The sequence below is a fragment of the Phoca vitulina genome, unplaced genomic scaffold (genome assembly GCF_004348235.1).
Source record: "Phoca vitulina isolate PV1807 unplaced genomic scaffold, GSC_HSeal_1.0 scaffold41, whole genome shotgun sequence".
Lineage (NCBI taxonomy): Eukaryota > Metazoa > Chordata > Mammalia > Carnivora > Phocidae > Phoca > Phoca vitulina.
Genome location: NW_022589744.1, coordinates 15,631,897 through 15,648,359, shown reverse-complemented (window position 1 = coordinate 15,648,359; position 16,463 = coordinate 15,631,897). Strand labels below are relative to the sequence as shown.

The following is a 16,463-nucleotide window of genomic DNA, read 5'->3' as shown; positions in this document are numbered from 1 at the left end:
GTGGGTGCTGGACCCGGAGCCCAAGGGCAGGGTGACCTCCATGTTTCTGGGAGGGGCTCCTGGAGCACAGTCCCCAGGCGTCCAGCAGGCGGCGCTCAGGACCTGTGGAATCCTTGGGCCCTGCGTGCTGGGTATGTGTGTGTATGCGCGTGTGTGAAAAATACTGCACCCCTGATTTCCTTCTCAGGTCGAGGGGCTGGGGTGGGGTACAAGGAAAGTCAGGAGGGATTGGGCTCTGACCCGAGGGGGTGCAGAGGGGCAAGTGCCCCACGCGGAGTCACTGGCGCTGGCCTCCTAAGCTGGACCCTCCCTTGGCTGGCTGGCGCCTCTAAAAGGGCAGCCCCCTCCTTTTTTGCCTCCAAGTCCAGAAAAACCACCTGAGTTGGCTTCCCTACCCGTGGCTCTTTTGCTCAGGGCATGGTTGTACTTCTATTCTCTGGTACGTTCTATAAACGAGCAGCTACGTCTGCTGGCTCTGTTAGGTTCAGATAAGGTATTTTGAATAAAAATTCCTTAAAAAGTGAGAGCCCTGAGCAGTGTGTTCCCACGGCCCGGGCACACTCTGCGTACAACAGAACAGAGCTCTCGTGTGGTCTGCCACGGTCTGTCTTTATTGTTGCTTCATTGTCTTACTCTAACCCGAATCCTCAAGCACACGATGCAGGAAAACCAACTCGCCCTCTGCCCGCAACTCGCCCTGACGCGCCCGAAGTCCTTTCAGCTCTACAGGCTTCAGATGTTTTTGACGTTTGCCCTTTGGGGCCGTGAGCAGTCTGGCTCTGCTCCCTGAGGCAGTAAACAGAAGTGCATTGCTGGCTCATCCATCCTAACGGCCTCCCCTTAGAGTCTTCTCGGCCTGGAAGATAAAGGATTTGGTGTGAACAGGTTAGTGAGACGAGACTGCAAAGCAAGAAAACCACCCCACGAAATGCTCTCTGACGGCAAATACCTTACAGAGAGCCCGGCCACGGATGCCGGCGGCATGGATGCGTGGCAGGGGGCTTGGCCGCTCGGAGCTGCCACAGGCCAGGGGGCTCTATCTGCTCCGTGGCTGTGCACCCCCAAAGCCAGGCCCCCCTGGACCAGGCACTGTGCAGACAAACCCCCAACACACCGCGCTCCGTGCTCGTGAGGCAGTGGGAGCTTCTTACAGAGAACGCTGCGGCGAAACACTGAACACTGGCCCAGAGACAGGGCTCCTGGGACAGAGCTGGACGGGAGCCCATCGCCCTTTCTGCCTCCTCACGCGGCTCCCCACAAGTGTCGTGGACTACAGTAGCATGGGAAAAACGCGCTCCTCCGTGTCTGTCCTCGTGGTGAGAAACACTCAGCAGCTGGTCCCTGGGCCCGCAGTTAAGTCATCTTCCGTGACCATAGCACGCGGAACAGCTCCTGAGCGTGGGGCCCACACTGTGGGGACATCTTTATGTGATCACAGCAAAGGCGAGTAAAAGTGCCTGTAACAGAGTAACTCCTAACCACAAACGGTGGTATGGAGAGACCTGTAACCAACACGTAAATTCTTCCACGCAGTAATCCCTCGTCCTCTGGCTGTACGACGAGGAAGCTGCCAAGAGGACAGGTGCGGCCCTGGGTGAACAGCCCACGTCAGATCTAAGGCTGGTGACAAGGGCTGACTGGGGGTGGGGGCAGGACGAGGCCAGAGTGTCTCTGCTGTCACAATCATGAGGGAGGTAGAAGGAGACCTCTGAGCCCCTGGGCTTCGAAGGGAGCGTGTGCACTGTCCTCTCCCTGGAGAAGCGGCTAAGCCACAGCTAACCACGCTGCTCACGATGATCCCGGAAGGTCAGGAAATGGCCTCAGGCTCCCTGATTTCTGCCGGGCTCACCCAACTGCCAGGTCTGCGGTCTGGTTCTCTGCACCAGCAGCTCCAGGGCACACAGCTGATCACGGCCCCACCCAGACCCACCGGATCGGGCACCAGCCCAGGACCGCATCGCCGCAGCCCCCTGCTCACTCCGTTTGGAACTCCCATCTAGGTTTCGCGAGTCTGCATCTCCTCCAACCCTACTTGCTCCCCACCCTTTATGAAAACGTGTAAACACAGCACTGATTCTTCACTTCCGGGCTGGCGATCTTCACAACTTTCACCAACTCAGCATCTGATCCAACAGGAATCAGAAGATGCCTCAGAAACAGAGAGAACGTGCTGTTGAGCGGTGAGAGTCTAGAACCAAGAGAACCGGCCCGCTCCGGGGCCGGTGAGGACTGACAAGCCCAGGACAGTGACCTGTTGCTTCCCCCCGCCCCTCGGGGCAGTCGGGGGTGCCCCTCAGTGCGTGCTGGCTGGCCCGGGGTTGTAGCCGCGCGCACAGCACGCCCGTGGGGCCCTAATCACCCGGGAGGCTAAGAGCGCCGGTGCTTAGGCGCCCGGGGTTCGTCTGGACACCACGGCCACGGCCCCCCACGAAGTTACAGGCGCTTCCGCGCGCCCGCCGCCGCCGCCCGCATCCTCGCGCTGGGGCTGAAGTTCCCCTCCCCGGACACACGCGGGCACACGAGCTCCGCGGCGGCTGGAGCCCCGCGTCGGAAGCAGCAGCAGGCGCCCGGCACCGAACGCACGGCAAGGGAAGGCAGGCCTGCGGCCCAGCACGGGTCCCGCTGTCCCTCCCCGGGCGGACTGGCAAGGGAGAGGCCCCGGGCGGCGCCCACCTACCGCGGCGGCGAAGCAGCTCCGCAGGGCCTCGAACTCCTGCGCACAGAGGTCCTTCGTCAGGCGGCCGCCTGGGGCCGTGGACGCCTGCACGCACCTGCCGTAGGCCGCGGCCTGGGGGCGGGGGGAGACGGGCGAGGATCGCAGCGGCCCCCGCGCCCGCCGGTCACCCGGGGCAGACCCCGCCCCCGCCCCGCCCCGCCGGTCACCGCCCCGCCCGCGCGGGCCCTTCCTGTCCCGTAGGCACTGCCCCGCCCGGCAGCTCCTCACCTCGGCCCCACAGGCCGCTAGGCGCTCGGGGAAGGCGCGGAGGCGACCTCGCACGCGCCCCCACACCGCTCCGTTCCCCGACATGAGCGGCTCCTCCTGGCACCCATGGGCGCCGCCATCTTAGGTCCGTCCTCTTCCGGCGCCCAGGGGCTCAATAGGCGCGCCTTCCGCCCGCAGCCTTCCCTGCACTTCTTGATTGACCAGGCTTCAGCACCCCCCCAGCACCCGCCCCTCTCCCGGGACGGCGTCTGGTCTCCCCGAGCTCTGCAAGTGGCTCGTGGATTTGTCTGTCTTGGATCTGGGACTTCGGATTGGCTCAGGCTCAAGTTGTTTGTCGGAGTCGGCGCCGGGGCCCGCCCCGCGCGAGCGATTGGCCATCTGGGCCAGGCGCGCGCGGTGATTGGAGGGGGGCCGGGGCCGGGCCGCAGGCGGGGCCGGAAGGTGACCGGCATCATGGCGTCCACGCCGCCGCTGCGGGACCGTCTGAGCTTCCTGCACCGGGTGAGTGCGGGCGCCCGCTCGGTCCCCGCCGGTGCCTCCTCCCAGGCTCGGCGACCCTGCCGTCCCCCTCGGCCCTCTCCGTCCCCACGGACGCGGCGTGGGCAGGTCACGCCGGCCCTGCATCCGACTCACCTGGGGCAGTGCGGCCCCGGGAACAGAACCCGAACTGGAAAGGCGGCTGGGGGCCCCGGTTTTTGGTTTCTTGCCCAGCCCAAAGCAGCCTTGCAGAAAAACCCAGCCGCGGAGAGTGTCCCCGATAAACCTAGCCGGACACCCGGGACGTCCCTAGCCCGGGGGAAAGCCCTGAGCTCGGGTCCCATCTGTGCAGGAGGACCGAGGGAGGGGTGGGGCTGGGCAGCGTCCGGGCAACCCAGCAGCTGTGTGTGGTTAGGATCCCATCCCCGCGCCGGCCCGGAGACAGGTCCTGTCCCTCCTAATCCTTAGTTTCCAGGGACGCCTTCAGGCCCTTGAGAAAGACAACCCTGGCTCGTAGGAGACCCGGGTTCACAATCGCGAGCCTTTTTCAGTAAAGCCTCCGAGAAGCGGAGGCGGGGGTTGTCGTTGGTGTTGGCCAGGACAAAAGCAGGTTCTGCTGGTGGCTTTGAGCTTTCCCAGGCAGGTGTTCACGGGGCTGGGCCGTCCTCCTGAAGCAGTGCCCTCCCACTCCGTGGTGAGGGTGTCACGGTTCTACGAGTCTCTCCAGCTCCCTTTTGGTGGACAAATAGCGTGAGTAGGGCACGCACACAGCCTCACACGATCTCCAGGCACCTGTCCTTGTGACACTGGACAGCGGCAATTCAAACCGTAGTCCGCAGTGAGCACCTTGCAGAATCCACGCGCTTGTCGACCTATGTGTTCCTGAGGTTTTGCGTCCTGCCCCTGTACCGAGGCTCACGTTCCCCCCACCCCATGCGGAACGAGGTGGGAACGGGTGTCTCCGTTTGATCCCTGTAATGCTCACTCATCAGGGCTCTCGCTCCTTTCCAGCTCCCTATTCTTCTGAAAGGAACGTCAGATGATGATGTCCCGTGTCCGGGCTACTTGTTTGAGGAGATCGCTAGTATCCTTCCTCGTCACCCACATGCAGGGCCCTGGAGCAGCTCGTCCTGGCCGAGGAGTCCCACAGCTCCTTTACGCTAGAGACCAAGTGTGGGTGGGTCCAAAAGCCACATTACTGACGGTATGGGGCCCAGGAGGCCCTGGAAGCCCCAAGCTCTGGAAACCAGGGCCTTGGGTGGGTGTTTTCGGCAGGACTCACGAGAAGTCCGGTGGCAGGAATGCCTGGTTCTCTCCCCGGCCAGGCCCTAGTGTGGCCAGGGCTCAGCTCGCTCCTTCCCTAACCCAAGTGCGTACCAGAAATCTCCCACGAGTCCCTGGGCAGCAGCCAGTGTCTCCTGGAGTACCTTCTGAACCGTCTGCACAGTGGCTCCGGCCGAGTGAAGCTCAAGGTGAGTCCCTGCGCTGCCCCCGCAGACCCTCCCCTGAGTCAGGGCCCCAGCTCTGGCCAGTGGCTGGCGAAGCAGGAGGACGCAGCGGGATGTGTGCAGGCTGCTCTCAGGGCCTGTGCCACCCCATGTGACTGTCCCCCAGGTGCTGAAGATCCTGCTCCACCTGTGTGGTCACGGCTCCTCGTCTTCCCTGCTCATCCTCAAACGCAACCCCGCCTTCATCCAGGAAGCTGCAGGTACCGGGCGCAGGGGGGAGAGCAGCCAGCGTCCCTCAGACGACTGCCAGAGGTGCCCCCCTGCAGCTCCAGTTTTCTCCCCAGCACCCCACACCCCAGCCACCACCTTCTCCTGGCCATCGCTGCGCCCACCGCACGGGGCAGAGTGGCCTGGTTCTGCCTGTGTGCCCTGCCAGGCCTTGGCAGCCCGGACCCGTCCTGCCTGTTCTAGTGGCGGGCACACCACAGGTGCTCAGCAGGCGTCTGCACCGCCTCCCGCGTCACGCGCTCGGCCTCCTCCCCAGGGCTGCTCCTTAGGGCCCGAGACAGGGACCACTGTGGGCTTCTGCTTCCGAAGGTCTGTGGGAGACCATCAGGAGAGGTGGGGCCCTGGCCTGTCAGCTTCCGACGCCATGTCTCACCCCACCCCCACTCAGGCCAGGGCTTGTCACACATCTTTCTCCCTAGCTAGGACTTGCGGGGACATGGCCTGAGATCTGCTCTTTGGGTGAGGCAGGAGTCCTGGCTGCAGGTGGTCTTGGGGGCATAGCACCCACAGACTCCACCACACACCTGGAATGAATCTTTGGGAGGGCTTGGCCTCCAGGCAAGAACCATGCCCACTGAGCTGTCCCTGAGAGGGGAGCACCAGGGAGGGGGACCGAGTTGCTCTTGGCCACCTGGTGCTCACAGGGGACCCTCACGCAGCACATCCTACCCGCCAGCTGCTGGGATACACCCCATACCCTGAAATCACTGTCGGCCCTTCACCGAAGGCAGGGCTGAGTGAGGGTAGGCGCTCAGGGCCCGGGAGAGCATCACTGCACAAAACCCAGACGCTGCCCCAGGTGTGTGTCGGGGCCTGTGCTTGTCCCGGCGAGCTCCCCAAAGCTTGTGCACGGAAACAGCATACTCGTTGACTCTCGCTGGCTGGGGGGTCTCAGCGGTGCCAGCTGTGGCCTGTGCACGTCGCCACCTCCGCCCCCCGCCCCCCGCCCCCAGAGCACGGGGGGGCGGCTTAGGTCGTGGCAGGCAGACCTGGCAGGCCAGAGCCCGCCTCTCCCGGTGGTCTCCCGCAGACCTTCTGAAGCAGACGCCCACAGTGCTCCCTGTCTTTGTTGGCAACAAAATCTTTCTCGCCACAGGGCGGCTACCAGTTAGCGGTCTCAGTCCACCGTGCTCTGAGCGCCGACCCCGGGGGACGGTGCCACCGGCTGTGGGGAGGTGGGGCTGTGACAGCAGGTGGCTTTGGGGCAGGAGGGCCTGCAGAGGACCGCCTCGGCTCGCACAGGAGGGGCCGGGTGCCGTCCCTTGTCCACTGGTGGTTCAGCTTCCAGCCGTCAGTCCTGGCTGGGCCCAGGGACCGATGTGTGCCCGCGCTGGGCCACCTGGCAGGGTGGAGACAGGACGGCCCCGGGGGGTGGGACGTGAGACGCGTTCATGACAGAGGAGAGAGGAAGAGTCTGGCATCACTTAATTCTGAGGAAGTTTCGTTTGTCATAACTCACGCTTTGAGAAGCAGAGCTTGAAGGCTGTGTAAGGAATGGGAGTTTTATTGTCAAGTCTTTGGAAATCTGCAGAGTTTGAATTGGATGAGATTTGCTTGCATTCTCTCCGGGTGGAGAGTGGATCAAGGGAGGTACCTAGGCCGCCAGGGCAGGAACTCAGCTGAGAGAGACGGCCGTGGGGTCGGGGAGAGGGGCCCCCTCGTCATGCTCTGCAGGTTGAAACGCGGGCCAGGCCGCTGTGCACGTGCACGAGGGGGCAGCCTGGGGCTGCAGGGGTGCGGACTTCATGGGCCAGGACCGCGGTGTGGCTGTGAGAAGCAGCCTGGGGCAGTGGGTCCTGGATGACGGGCTCGGGGGGCTCCCCAGGCTTGGACCAAGGAGCAGAGGTATTCTGGGGAGCGGCAGGTTCCCCATGCTGGTGGCCGCCGTAGGGACTTGGACCTGGAAGTGATGTCACACAGGGGATTTGAGATCAGACCTGTGCTTTAGGAAGCTAACCCGCACCCTGGGCATGCTGGGGTCACCTGTGAGGGGTCAGAGCTCTAGGGGCCCGGGGGGGGGTGCCCGGGCTGGTTTGGGCTGCGGCTCAGCACCCCTGGGGGGCTCAGCAGTGCCCACTCAGTGCTGTCTCTCTGGCTCTGCCTGCAGTGTTCTCAGGCCCCCCGGATCCTCTCCATGGGAACAGCTTGTACCAGAAGGTGCGGGCGGCTGCCCAGGTGAGTCCGGGACTCAGGTCAGTCCCAGGATAGCAACGGACGTTTCTCCTTCTCCCCCCGCCCTGGACCCTGGCTCTGCTCCTGCTGTAGGACCAGATCCCCTGAGCCTGGTCCTCAGAACCGTGGGCACAGGGGATAGCGGCCAGACTGCACAAGCTGAGCACCCTCCTTCTCGTTGTCTAGGACTTGGGGAGCGCCCTGTTCTCTGACACTTTGTCACCTCCGCCTCCCTCCCAGCCGCCCAGGGCCCTGCCTCCAGCAGGTAGGCGACCGTGTCCGTCCCTTGCACTGAGTCGTCCCTCTGGGGAGGGCTTGGGGTCCCTGCTCCCCACCTGCCATCCTTGGCCAGCATGCTGCTCTGCACAGGGCTGGGGATGGGTGGCCACACTTGCAGCTGACGCGGGCCTTGCCCACAGGCATGGGCTCGCAGTCCAGACCCCAGAGCGCCCTCCAGGGCTTCGGCTACAGCAAGGAACGGGGCCACACGGGTGAGTGCTGTGGGGGCTCTTGGGTGCAGGGGTGAAGGCCTGGCAGCTCGGGCCTCCCGAGGCACGGAGGGCGGTCTGGCCGGACCAGTGTGCCCGGCGCCCGCGGTCTTCTCTGCCCAGGTCTGCAGGACAACAAGGCAGGGCGGGGCTGCTTCACCAGGAAGCGAGAAGCCAGGCTGAGCCTCAGTAGCACATGTGGGCGCCCAGCCCCTGGCTCCTTCAGGGGCCGGAGGGCACAGGGCGCTGGGCCTGGCTGGGACGGAGGCGACTCCGAGTAGGCGCAGTGCTGGTCGAGGGTGAAAGCAGCTGTCTCTGTGTGCGGGGCGTGCACTCGAGGCCTGCTGCGGTGGCCTGCGTGCTACCCATTCTTGTCATGGCTCTCAGACCCCCCAGCGCTTGGGGAGCACTGATTCCTAAAGCAGGTCTGGCTCGGAGGCCTCGCCTCTTCCTAACGTGGGGGTGACAGTGGTTGGTCCCTGTAGGGCACTCATGTGGGAAGGGGCACGAGCCACCGTGGGGATTGCGAGTTCCAGCACAAGCAGCACCTTAGGAGGTCCCCTGCTCCCACACGGGGCCATGGGGACCCAGGGGTGTGGCTCTGCCATAAGCTATGGAGCACCCAGGCTCCGTTAGGCCTGGAAACGTACTGACGCACAATTCCCCAGGGAAGCTTCCAGAAGGACCCACATCCCCCGCGTGGCCTCTGCTCTGTAACTACAGCTCAGATCTCGACCTTTCGAGCCCTGAGCGGGAGCAGTGCCTCCTCCTGGGAGACACGGGAGAGTATGGGGGACGGGACCGAGGAGGGCTGTCACCCTCTCCCTCTCCTTCTGGTGCAGGCTCTGCGGGCGAGGGTTTTCTCTCCACCATCCAGAAGGCTGCAGAGGTGGTGGCCAATGCTGTGCGCCCTGGGCCCGAGAGCCCCAGCACCCAGAGGTCCCTGCCGCGGGGTGATGCCTACCAGCCTGCCATGACGCCTTCAGCCGGCCACGGTGGCCTGGCTGCTGGGAAGCCGCTCTCTGGAGCCCGCCCGGGCGCCCGAGGAAGCGGTGAGACTCTTCTGGGGGGTCTGGCTTTCCCCTGCCAGGGTCTGGGTGAGCGACCCCTCCCTGTCCTCTGCTCGGGGGAGAGGGGGCAGCGGGGAGCGAGGGGCAAGACTCCTTTGGTAGCAAGAGCCCCCGGCTCCCGGCTCAGGGAGGCAGCAGTCGAGAGGCGGGGGAGGAAGGCAGTGTGCCCTGCATGGGGTCAGGGAGCCCCGCTCTGCTGGTCCTGCCATGACTCAGAGGCAGCGTGCTATCCGATGCTCCCTTGGCTGGGTGGCGCCCCCACAGAGCCTGCCACCGCCTTGGCGCGCGTTTACTGGGGTCTCTGCGGTGGCTTCCTCGTCATACGAAGATGACGCACGGCGTGCAGACGCTGCTTTGCCAGCCTCTTGCCGGAACCTCGGGTGTTCCGGCCCCAGAGCGGGTGGGGCTCCCAAAGGCTCGCCCTGCTCAGATACCGACCCAGGAGCCCAGCCCAGCTTCTGCCGGGTCAGCCAGGACAGCAGGGACTCCGGGGCCAGGGCCAGCCTCCAGAGCACGCCCGTCCCACTGGGGGAGGTAGATAGCGGCCCAGGTGGATAACAGAGCTGGGTGTGTGGCCAGGAAGGACCGCTCAGGACAGGCGTCAGGGTGATCTGCACTTCTGCCTGTAGCAGAGGCTTCTGGGAGTTCAGCAGGCTTGAAGGAAGAACGTCAGGGCTCCCTGAGAATTGAGTGCCACCCACTCGGGCCCTGCGCCTTCTGCCACGGGCCCGCACCCCCCTGGCCTTGGGTGCCCGGCGCTGCTGGGGCTGCGTGAGCTGGCCCGAGGACAGGCGTGTCCCGGGCATGCCCTGCTCCGTCCCATGTCACCTTGTGCCCAGTGTTTTTCAGGAGCTCAGGCTCTTCCCTGGGTTTCCTGGTCCAGGTGCCCTGGGGAGGGGGGGTATGAGGCGGATCAGAGGACCCCCAATCTCATCCCCAGTCTCGTCTCTCACAGTCCTGAGACCCCAGCCTGGGCAGGCTGGAGGGGGCTGGGACGAGCCAGACAGCAGCTCCAGCTCCCAGACTTCCTCCCAGGAGAACGGCGACCAGAGCAAGGCCTCGGACTCAGGCAGTCGGTCGGGCAGTGACAGTCCCTCGGCGGCCAGCCAGGCACCCAGCGACCTGGCAGAGCGGTGAGTGGGCACCATCGGGCACTCTCCTGGTCCTTTTTTGGGTCCCACCCTGGGTGGAGGCCTGACCTGGAGGGGTCTTTCTCCAGCCCTGACCGCTGTGCTCCCAACAGGGTTGAGGCTGTGACCCTGAGTGACTGCCAGCAGGAGCAGAGCCTGGTCCAGACCGTGACACGTGGGCCACGCGCCTTTCTGAGCCGAGAGGAGGCACAGTGCTTCATCAAAGAGTGAGTCCCCCGCCTCTGCCCGCTCCGGCCCCGGCGCCCGCGCCTGCGCCCCACCTCCTGATGCCCTTTCCTCCAGGTGTGGGCTGCTCAACTGCGAGGCCGTGCTGGAGCTGCTGACCCGCCGCCTGGCCGGGCCCAGCGAGTGCGTGCAGATGGTGAGGCCCGGCCCACGGGGCGAGGGGGGCGCTACGTGCAGGTGCAGGGGAGCGGACAGGGGTAGCTGGTGGCCTCCTCACTAGGGGGGTCTGCCCTGGGCAGGAGGGGGAGTGAGCACAGGATTCCAGGGGACTGCCCCGGGGCTTCCCCAACTTGGGGCTGCAGTTGGGCCAGGATGGGGAGGGGAGCGGGTCAGATGGGCCTCCCTCCTGGGGTGGACCCTGCCGACCTTCTGTGTGCCTGGCAGAGAGCCCTGGGGGCCATTGCATCCCTGGGGCGCACCGACCTGCTCTCCCAGGAGCACATCCTGCTCCTCACGCGGCCGCGGCTACAGGAGCTCAGTGCAGGCAGCGCTGGACCTGTGACCAACAAGGCCACCAAGGTGGGCAGCAGCCGGGGCGCAGGGGAGCGGGTGAGGGGGTGCCCCAGCAGTCCCACACCTGTCCGTCAGCCTTTCCCAGATGCACCTGTACGCCCCTGCTCCTTGCTGCGCGGGACAGCTCGCGCCCTTAGAACGGCAGCTGGGGTCCCCGGCCCGTGGCACTCCAGGCTCGCTGGCCTCTGCCAGTTCCTGGCACCTGCCAGTTCACCTGCCTTTTACTGCTCAGCAGCTCTGCTGTGCAGGCGGCTCCCCCGACCACTCGAGTCGACCGCTCGACGCCCTTTCGTGGGAAGCCCTCCTTGCTTGCTCGGTTGGATTTGTCTTACCCTTCTGTTCTCCACCGCGTGCTTGGCTCCCAGGTCCTTCCCTGGCTCCCGGAGAGCAGGAACGGTTTCGTTCTTCTAGAGTCCCTTTTCCACTGATGCCTGAATGGTGTGCAGGCCGCCTGACTCTCACTGGGGAGCCTCTGGGCAGCGGCCCCCACAGCCAGGCCCCGGCAGCTCCTCTGCCTGTTGGCATCTCTGGCTTCTCCATTCTTCTGTGCCCGCGGAAAACTCAGATTTCCTTAGTTGCTCGTCTTTCAGTTGTGTTTTGTCAAAGAATCAGTGACCCAGCGACACACGAGCCCCAGTCATAGTGGGATTTCTGGGGACGAGAAGGCGGGAGGAGGCCTTTTGTGCAGCAGTGGGGAAGGTCCGGAGGGTTTATGGCCCGTTCTTCCCTCGGTGTCCCTGTCAGGTGCCAGCGTGGCGCCCCAGCAGCTCTCCCCGGGCGGGCTCGTGCGCAGCCAGGTGTGCCGACGGGGAAAATGTCGGTCACGTGACGGGCGCGGCCGCGTGCGGGTGCAGAGGGCATGGCCGGTGTTGAAGCAGCCGGGGGACGACAGGACGAGGAGGTCTGGGCAGGGGTGCTCCAGAGGAGGGTGTCTCTGTGCCCCCTGGGGTGCACAGGAACCCTCAGCCAGTCCCCTTTCCTTCCACGTCCAGATCCTGAGGCACTTGGAAGCCTCCTGCCGACAGCGGCCCCCTGCCCGGAGGCCCCCAGCTGAGCCGGGCCCCGCTGCTGCCCGCGTGGGCCCGTCGGACCTGCTGACTGACGCCGTGCCTTTCGCTGGGAGCCAAGCCTTCCTGCAGCCTCTGAGTCCCACCCTCTTCCCGCCCAAGGGCTCTGCGCTCCCTCCTCCCCCGGATGGCTCCTCCCTCTCAGTCCCCGGGGATGCCAGGGAGGTGGGGAGCAGACTGGCGGGTTCCAGAGAGCAGGGGGCCCCATCTGAGTGGAGCCCGTTGGGCACGGGCTCCCCAAAACGAGCACCAGAACTTAGCCCGGGGCCCAGCAGCTGCCTGCAGAGCCCGGCGGCCAACGGCAGCTGCAGCTCCTTGTTTGCTGGAATGGAGCTGGTGGCTTGTCCCCGCCTGGTGGGGGCCGGGACTACCACAGAAGGGGCCCCCCAGGCCCCCTGGACATTGTCACAGAAGGTGGCAGTGAGAGAGCCTCCTGGCCCAGAGCCGTCAGCTTTCCCGTTTCTAAACTCGTGACCTGGCCAGCCTGGGCCACACGTGGAGTCCTCATGGCCCCCGACCTCTGACTCCCAGGACCCTGTGACTTTGTGCTGTCCCGTTTGCCCACAGCCCCCATGTTCCACCAGGAGTGGTTCCGCTCGGGCGTCTGCAGCCGGCCCTGCTTTCCCTCCGGCTGCTTCCCCTCGCTCGCAGAGGACGAGGGACAGGCGGCTCATGAGCCGATTGAACAGCCACTCGTCAAGCCTGGATGATACGCCAGGAGTCCACCAGCCAGATGGAGCCAGGCCACACCGTGCAAAGGAGTCCACGGGGGCCAGCTCCCAAATGTTTTCCTGTAGGCGAAGATGGACCCCCCTCACACACGGGCCCTTGTGGGCGTGGTGGCCGCAGGAAGAGCCGTGCCGGTTTCTAGGCAGAGTTAGGAGCTGAGTGGCTTGTTCAGATGGGCAGCTGGGGGCCTGGACTGCTGGGTTTCCTGCCATGCAGCCATCTGGTCGGGTAGGGTGAGCACGCCATCTGTGGTCCCATCTGCAAACAGGCCCCTCTTCCCGCGGCCAGAGGGATGGGAAGCAGGAGCCGTGGGCAGAGGGTGCAGCATGGCCTGCCTGGACGGGACAGGAGGGGAGGCCTGGCTCCTCACTCAGAGCACACTCACGGGCCAGGGAGAGGGGCACCCAGCTCCTCTGGGGGGGACGCGAGAGGAGGAGACTGAGCCCAGGCAGTGGCCCTTGCCAAGCTGCTACGGTTTCCAGGTGACCACAGAGAGGAGGGTGCGGGCCTGTCTCGGTTTCCCCCCACGTCCCCGGTACCAGAGGCTAGCTGTTTGGACCTGAATCCCTGTAGAGCAGGCGGGCTTACAGCAGGGCCTCAGCAGTGAGGACCTCAGGGGTCCCCTGGAGACCCGCGCCTGCCTCGCAGAAACAAGGCTTTCTGTGGATGTGGAACCACTGCTTGGGTCTTTATGTTTGAGCTCAGATCGCTGCCCCCTCGGTGTCCTGCTTCCTGCAGACTGCCCGGGGCGGTCACACCACCTAAACGTCCTCAGTAAACGCTAGCGTTCCCACAGCCACGCTGACGTCGTTCCTTCCTGTGTGTGTGTGTGCGTTTCAGTGACAACAGCATTAAGGGGCTCACTTAGAGGACTTCTTCTGTCCTGTCAGAAAATGCTGGGGAGAACAAGCCAGCGGGGCCGTCTGGTCCTTCAGTGTTAACTGTGTGGTTTTAACTATGAAATTAAGTTTCTGAAGCAGGTGCAGGGCTCTTCAGGTTCTCTCTTCCCGCGTGAGTGTCAGGAATTTGTCTTCCACGGAGCTGGTCCGTTCCACAGATGCCGGCTGTCCGTAGGATCCCTCATTGCTCATGTTGATGACTTTTTCCCACTGTTGGTTAGTCTGATTAGAAGTTTGTTAATAATTTTTTCAAAGAACTAAACCTTTGGTATTATTTTTTCTACTGTTTTTATGTTTTGTATTTCATTGCTGTTTGCTCTTTATTATTTCTCCGTACTGTTTTGGGTTCATTTTTTCTTTTCTAGTTTCTTTAAGGTGGAAACTTAGATGATTGATTTGAGACCTTTATTATTTTTCTAACATTAAAAATTTTAATGCTGTTTTTCTCCAGACACTGCTTTGATTGCATACCATGAATTTTGATAGTTTTATTTTTTTAAAGATTTTTATTTATTTATTTTAGACATAGAACAAGGGAAGGAGCAGAGGAAGAGGGACAAACAGACTCTGTGCTCAGTCCCACGACCCTGAGATCATGACCTGAGCCAAAATCAAGAGTCGGACAATTAATTGACTGAGCCACCCAGGTGCCCCTGATAATAGTTTTATTTTTACTTAGTTCAGAATATTTTATAATTTCCCTTGAGATGTCCTTTTGTCTAATGGGCTATTAAATGTGTTTTTTTTTCTTGTTATTAGGCTTTTAATTTTGATGTAGTCAGAACATATTTTCTATAACTTCAGTTTTATTGTTCAAGATTTGAAACTTCTGTTGAAGTTTGTTTAATGGCCCAGAATATATAGTTTATCTTGGGGAATGTTCCATGTGCACGTGGTCTAAGAGAACTCCAGACCAATATCCTTCATGAACATAAGTTTTGGGGTTTTTTTATCCTCAACAAAATATTAGCAAAATGAACCCGACAATATATAAAAAGGTTAATATGTCACGATAAGTGGAGTTTATCCCAGGGATATAAGGGTGGTTCAACCTCTGAGTGTCAATCAGTATAATTCACCAAATTAACACATTTATGAAGAAAAATCACATTTTATGCAGAAAATGCAAAAAACAAAATTCCAACATTTCATTCATGAAAAATACTCTTTGCAAATGAGAAATACAACAATTTCTTTCACCTGGTCCCAGAGCTAACGTCATACTTAATGGTGTAGGCCTGAATGCCTTCCCCCCAAGATTGGGAACAGGGTAGTTCTATCCATTCTAACCACTTCTGTTCAGCATTGTCCTGGAAGCCCTGGCCAGTTCAATGAAACAGGAGGAAAGGGGGGCAAATAACATTGGAAGGGAAACTGTTATTCACAGACATTACTGTCTATGTAGAAACTCCCATAGAATCTACAAAAATTCCTAAGACTGATAAGTGGGTTTAGCAAGGGCACAGGCTATGGGGTAAATTATACTACCAACTGTATTTTTGCATACTAGCAATAACACCATATGCTGAAAAATAGAGGAGACTGATGGAAGACGTCAGTGAAGGCCTAAATAAATGGAGAGTTATACCATGCTCACGGATTGGAAAACTTCACATTCTTATGACGTCAGTTCTCCCCAAATCCATCTACAGATTTAACATAATCCTCATCAAGGGACGCTGGGTGGCTCAGTTGGTTAAGCGTCTGCCTTTAGCTCAGGTCATGATCCCAGGGTCCTGGGATCGAGTCCCACATCGGCTCCTTGCTCAGCGGGGAGCCTGCTTCGCCCTCTGACCCTCCTTGTGTGTGCTCTCTCTCTGACAAAATCTTAAAAAAAAAACAACATAATCCTCATCAAAATTCCAGCTGGGTTTTTTTGTAGGTGGTGACAAGCTGATACTAAAATTTATAGGAAAAGTTAAAATAAATTGAACAGCCAAGGTAATTTTGAGAAAGAAGAACAAAGAGGACTCCCACTCCCTGATTTGAACATTTACCGTCAGCAGCACTAATGGAGGGTGGTGGTGGCGAGAGTTCAGACACAGATCAGTGGGCCAGTGTAGACAGTTCAGAGACAGACCCATGCAAATGTGGTCAATTGATTTTCCACGGAAGTGTGGAGGTACTTCAGTGGAGAGAGGATAACCTAACAGGTGGTACGGGGATAATTTGACATCCATGCACACACACAAAATTCGTCCCATACTTCACACCTTAAAATCTCAGTTGAACCATAGACCTAGATATGAAACCACCGCACGGTCTTGACAAGATGAAGGGCGGTGGGCCTCGGGTGCAGGGTCGGTGACCGGGTCCTGGGGCAGGGCTGCCTGAGAGAGGGCACCAGCGTGCCCCTGGGACATGCAGGTGCCAGCTCTATCTGGAGGTTTGTCGGGAGGGGGTGTGCAGCAGGACCCACGTGTCCAGTTGTGCCTCAGCCAGGAGGGAGCCTGGAATCCCGTGGGCGAGTGGGGATGGTGTGGTAGCCCGGGGAGCGCGTGGGAGTCCGGGGGAGAGCGTGGGCGACCGGGGACGTCGTGGGAGCCTGGGGGACGGTGTGGGCGACCAGAGATTGTGGGCGAGCGGGGGCTGCGTGGGAGCCCGGAGACGGCGTGGGAACCCGGGACCGCGTGGGAGTCCGGGGACGGTGTGGGTGACCAGAGACTGGGCGCCCGGGACCGCCTGGGTGTCGGCGCAGGCCGGCTGGCTGGGTCCCGGGGAACGATGCCCCGAGCGCCACGCAGCCCACGCCCCGCCCGCTCCGTCTCCTCCCTGAGGCTCCGCCCACGTCCCGCCCCGCGCTAGCCGAGGCCACGCCCTCTCCGGCTGGCCCAATCGACGGCCCGCTGTCCCTGGCGGGGTGGGCGGGCTCTACTCTCCGCGGCTCCTCCCACGCCGGACGTCCCGAAGGACAGCCAGGCGCCCAATGAGCTCTGCGGACGGCCGGAGCGGGCAAGCGGACGGCCGATCCGGAGGCGGCGCGGCAGGAAAG

The 16,463-nt window shown here is 61.8% G+C and overlaps 2 protein-coding genes across 2 annotated transcripts; one reads left to right on the top strand and one right to left on the bottom strand.

Moving 5' to 3' along the window:
- Positions 1-588: 588 nt before the first annotated feature.
- Positions 589-3,142, bottom strand: NDUFAF8 (NADH:ubiquinone oxidoreductase complex assembly factor 8). The gene is made up of 3 exons (XM_032429622.1): positions 2,945-3,142; positions 2,678-2,788; positions 589-856 (listed from the first exon to the last, which is right to left on the bottom strand). Exons 1-3 carry the CDS (start codon positions 3,026-3,028, stop codon positions 827-829), a joined length of 225 nt encoding a protein of 74 aa, XP_032285513.1. The 5' UTR covers positions 3,029-3,142; the 3' UTR covers positions 589-826.
- A 242-nt stretch (positions 3,143-3,384) lies between these two features.
- On the top strand, positions 3,385-13,755 carry TEPSIN (TEPSIN adaptor related protein complex 4 accessory protein). The gene is made up of 13 exons (XM_032429884.1): positions 3,385-3,445; positions 4,433-4,505; positions 4,802-4,893; positions 5,036-5,129; positions 7,265-7,332; positions 7,516-7,594; positions 7,749-7,820; positions 8,660-8,869; positions 9,843-10,020; positions 10,131-10,244; positions 10,321-10,399; positions 10,648-10,782; positions 11,769-13,755. Exons 1-13 carry the CDS (start codon positions 3,398-3,400, stop codon positions 12,315-12,317), a joined length of 1,791 nt encoding a protein of 596 aa, XP_032285775.1. The 5' UTR covers positions 3,385-3,397; the 3' UTR covers positions 12,318-13,755.
- The last annotated feature ends 2,708 nt before the right edge of the window (positions 13,756-16,463 follow it).

Coding starts and splice junctions, on each gene's coding strand:
- NDUFAF8 (XM_032429622.1), bottom strand. CDS start 3,028: ATGTCGGGGAACGGAGCGGTGTGGGGGCGCGTGCGAGGTCGCCTCCGC. Junction 2,789..2,944: donor TAGCGGCCTGTGGGGCCGAG/GTGAGGAGCTGC, acceptor CCCCGCCCCCAG/GCCGCGGCCTACGGCAGGTG. Junction 857..2,677: donor GGAGCTGCTTCGCCGCCGCG/GTAGGTGGGCGC, acceptor TTTATCTTCCAG/GCCGAGAAGACTCTAAGGGG.
- TEPSIN (XM_032429884.1), top strand. CDS start 3,398: ATGGCGTCCACGCCGCCGCTGCGGGACCGTCTGAGCTTCCTGCACCGG. Junction 10,245..10,320: donor GCACAGTGCTTCATCAAAGA/GTGAGTCCCCCG, acceptor CCTTTCCTCCAG/GTGTGGGCTGCTCAACTGCG. Junction 10,400..10,647: donor CCAGCGAGTGCGTGCAGATG/GTGAGGCCCGGC, acceptor TGTGCCTGGCAG/AGAGCCCTGGGGGCCATTGC.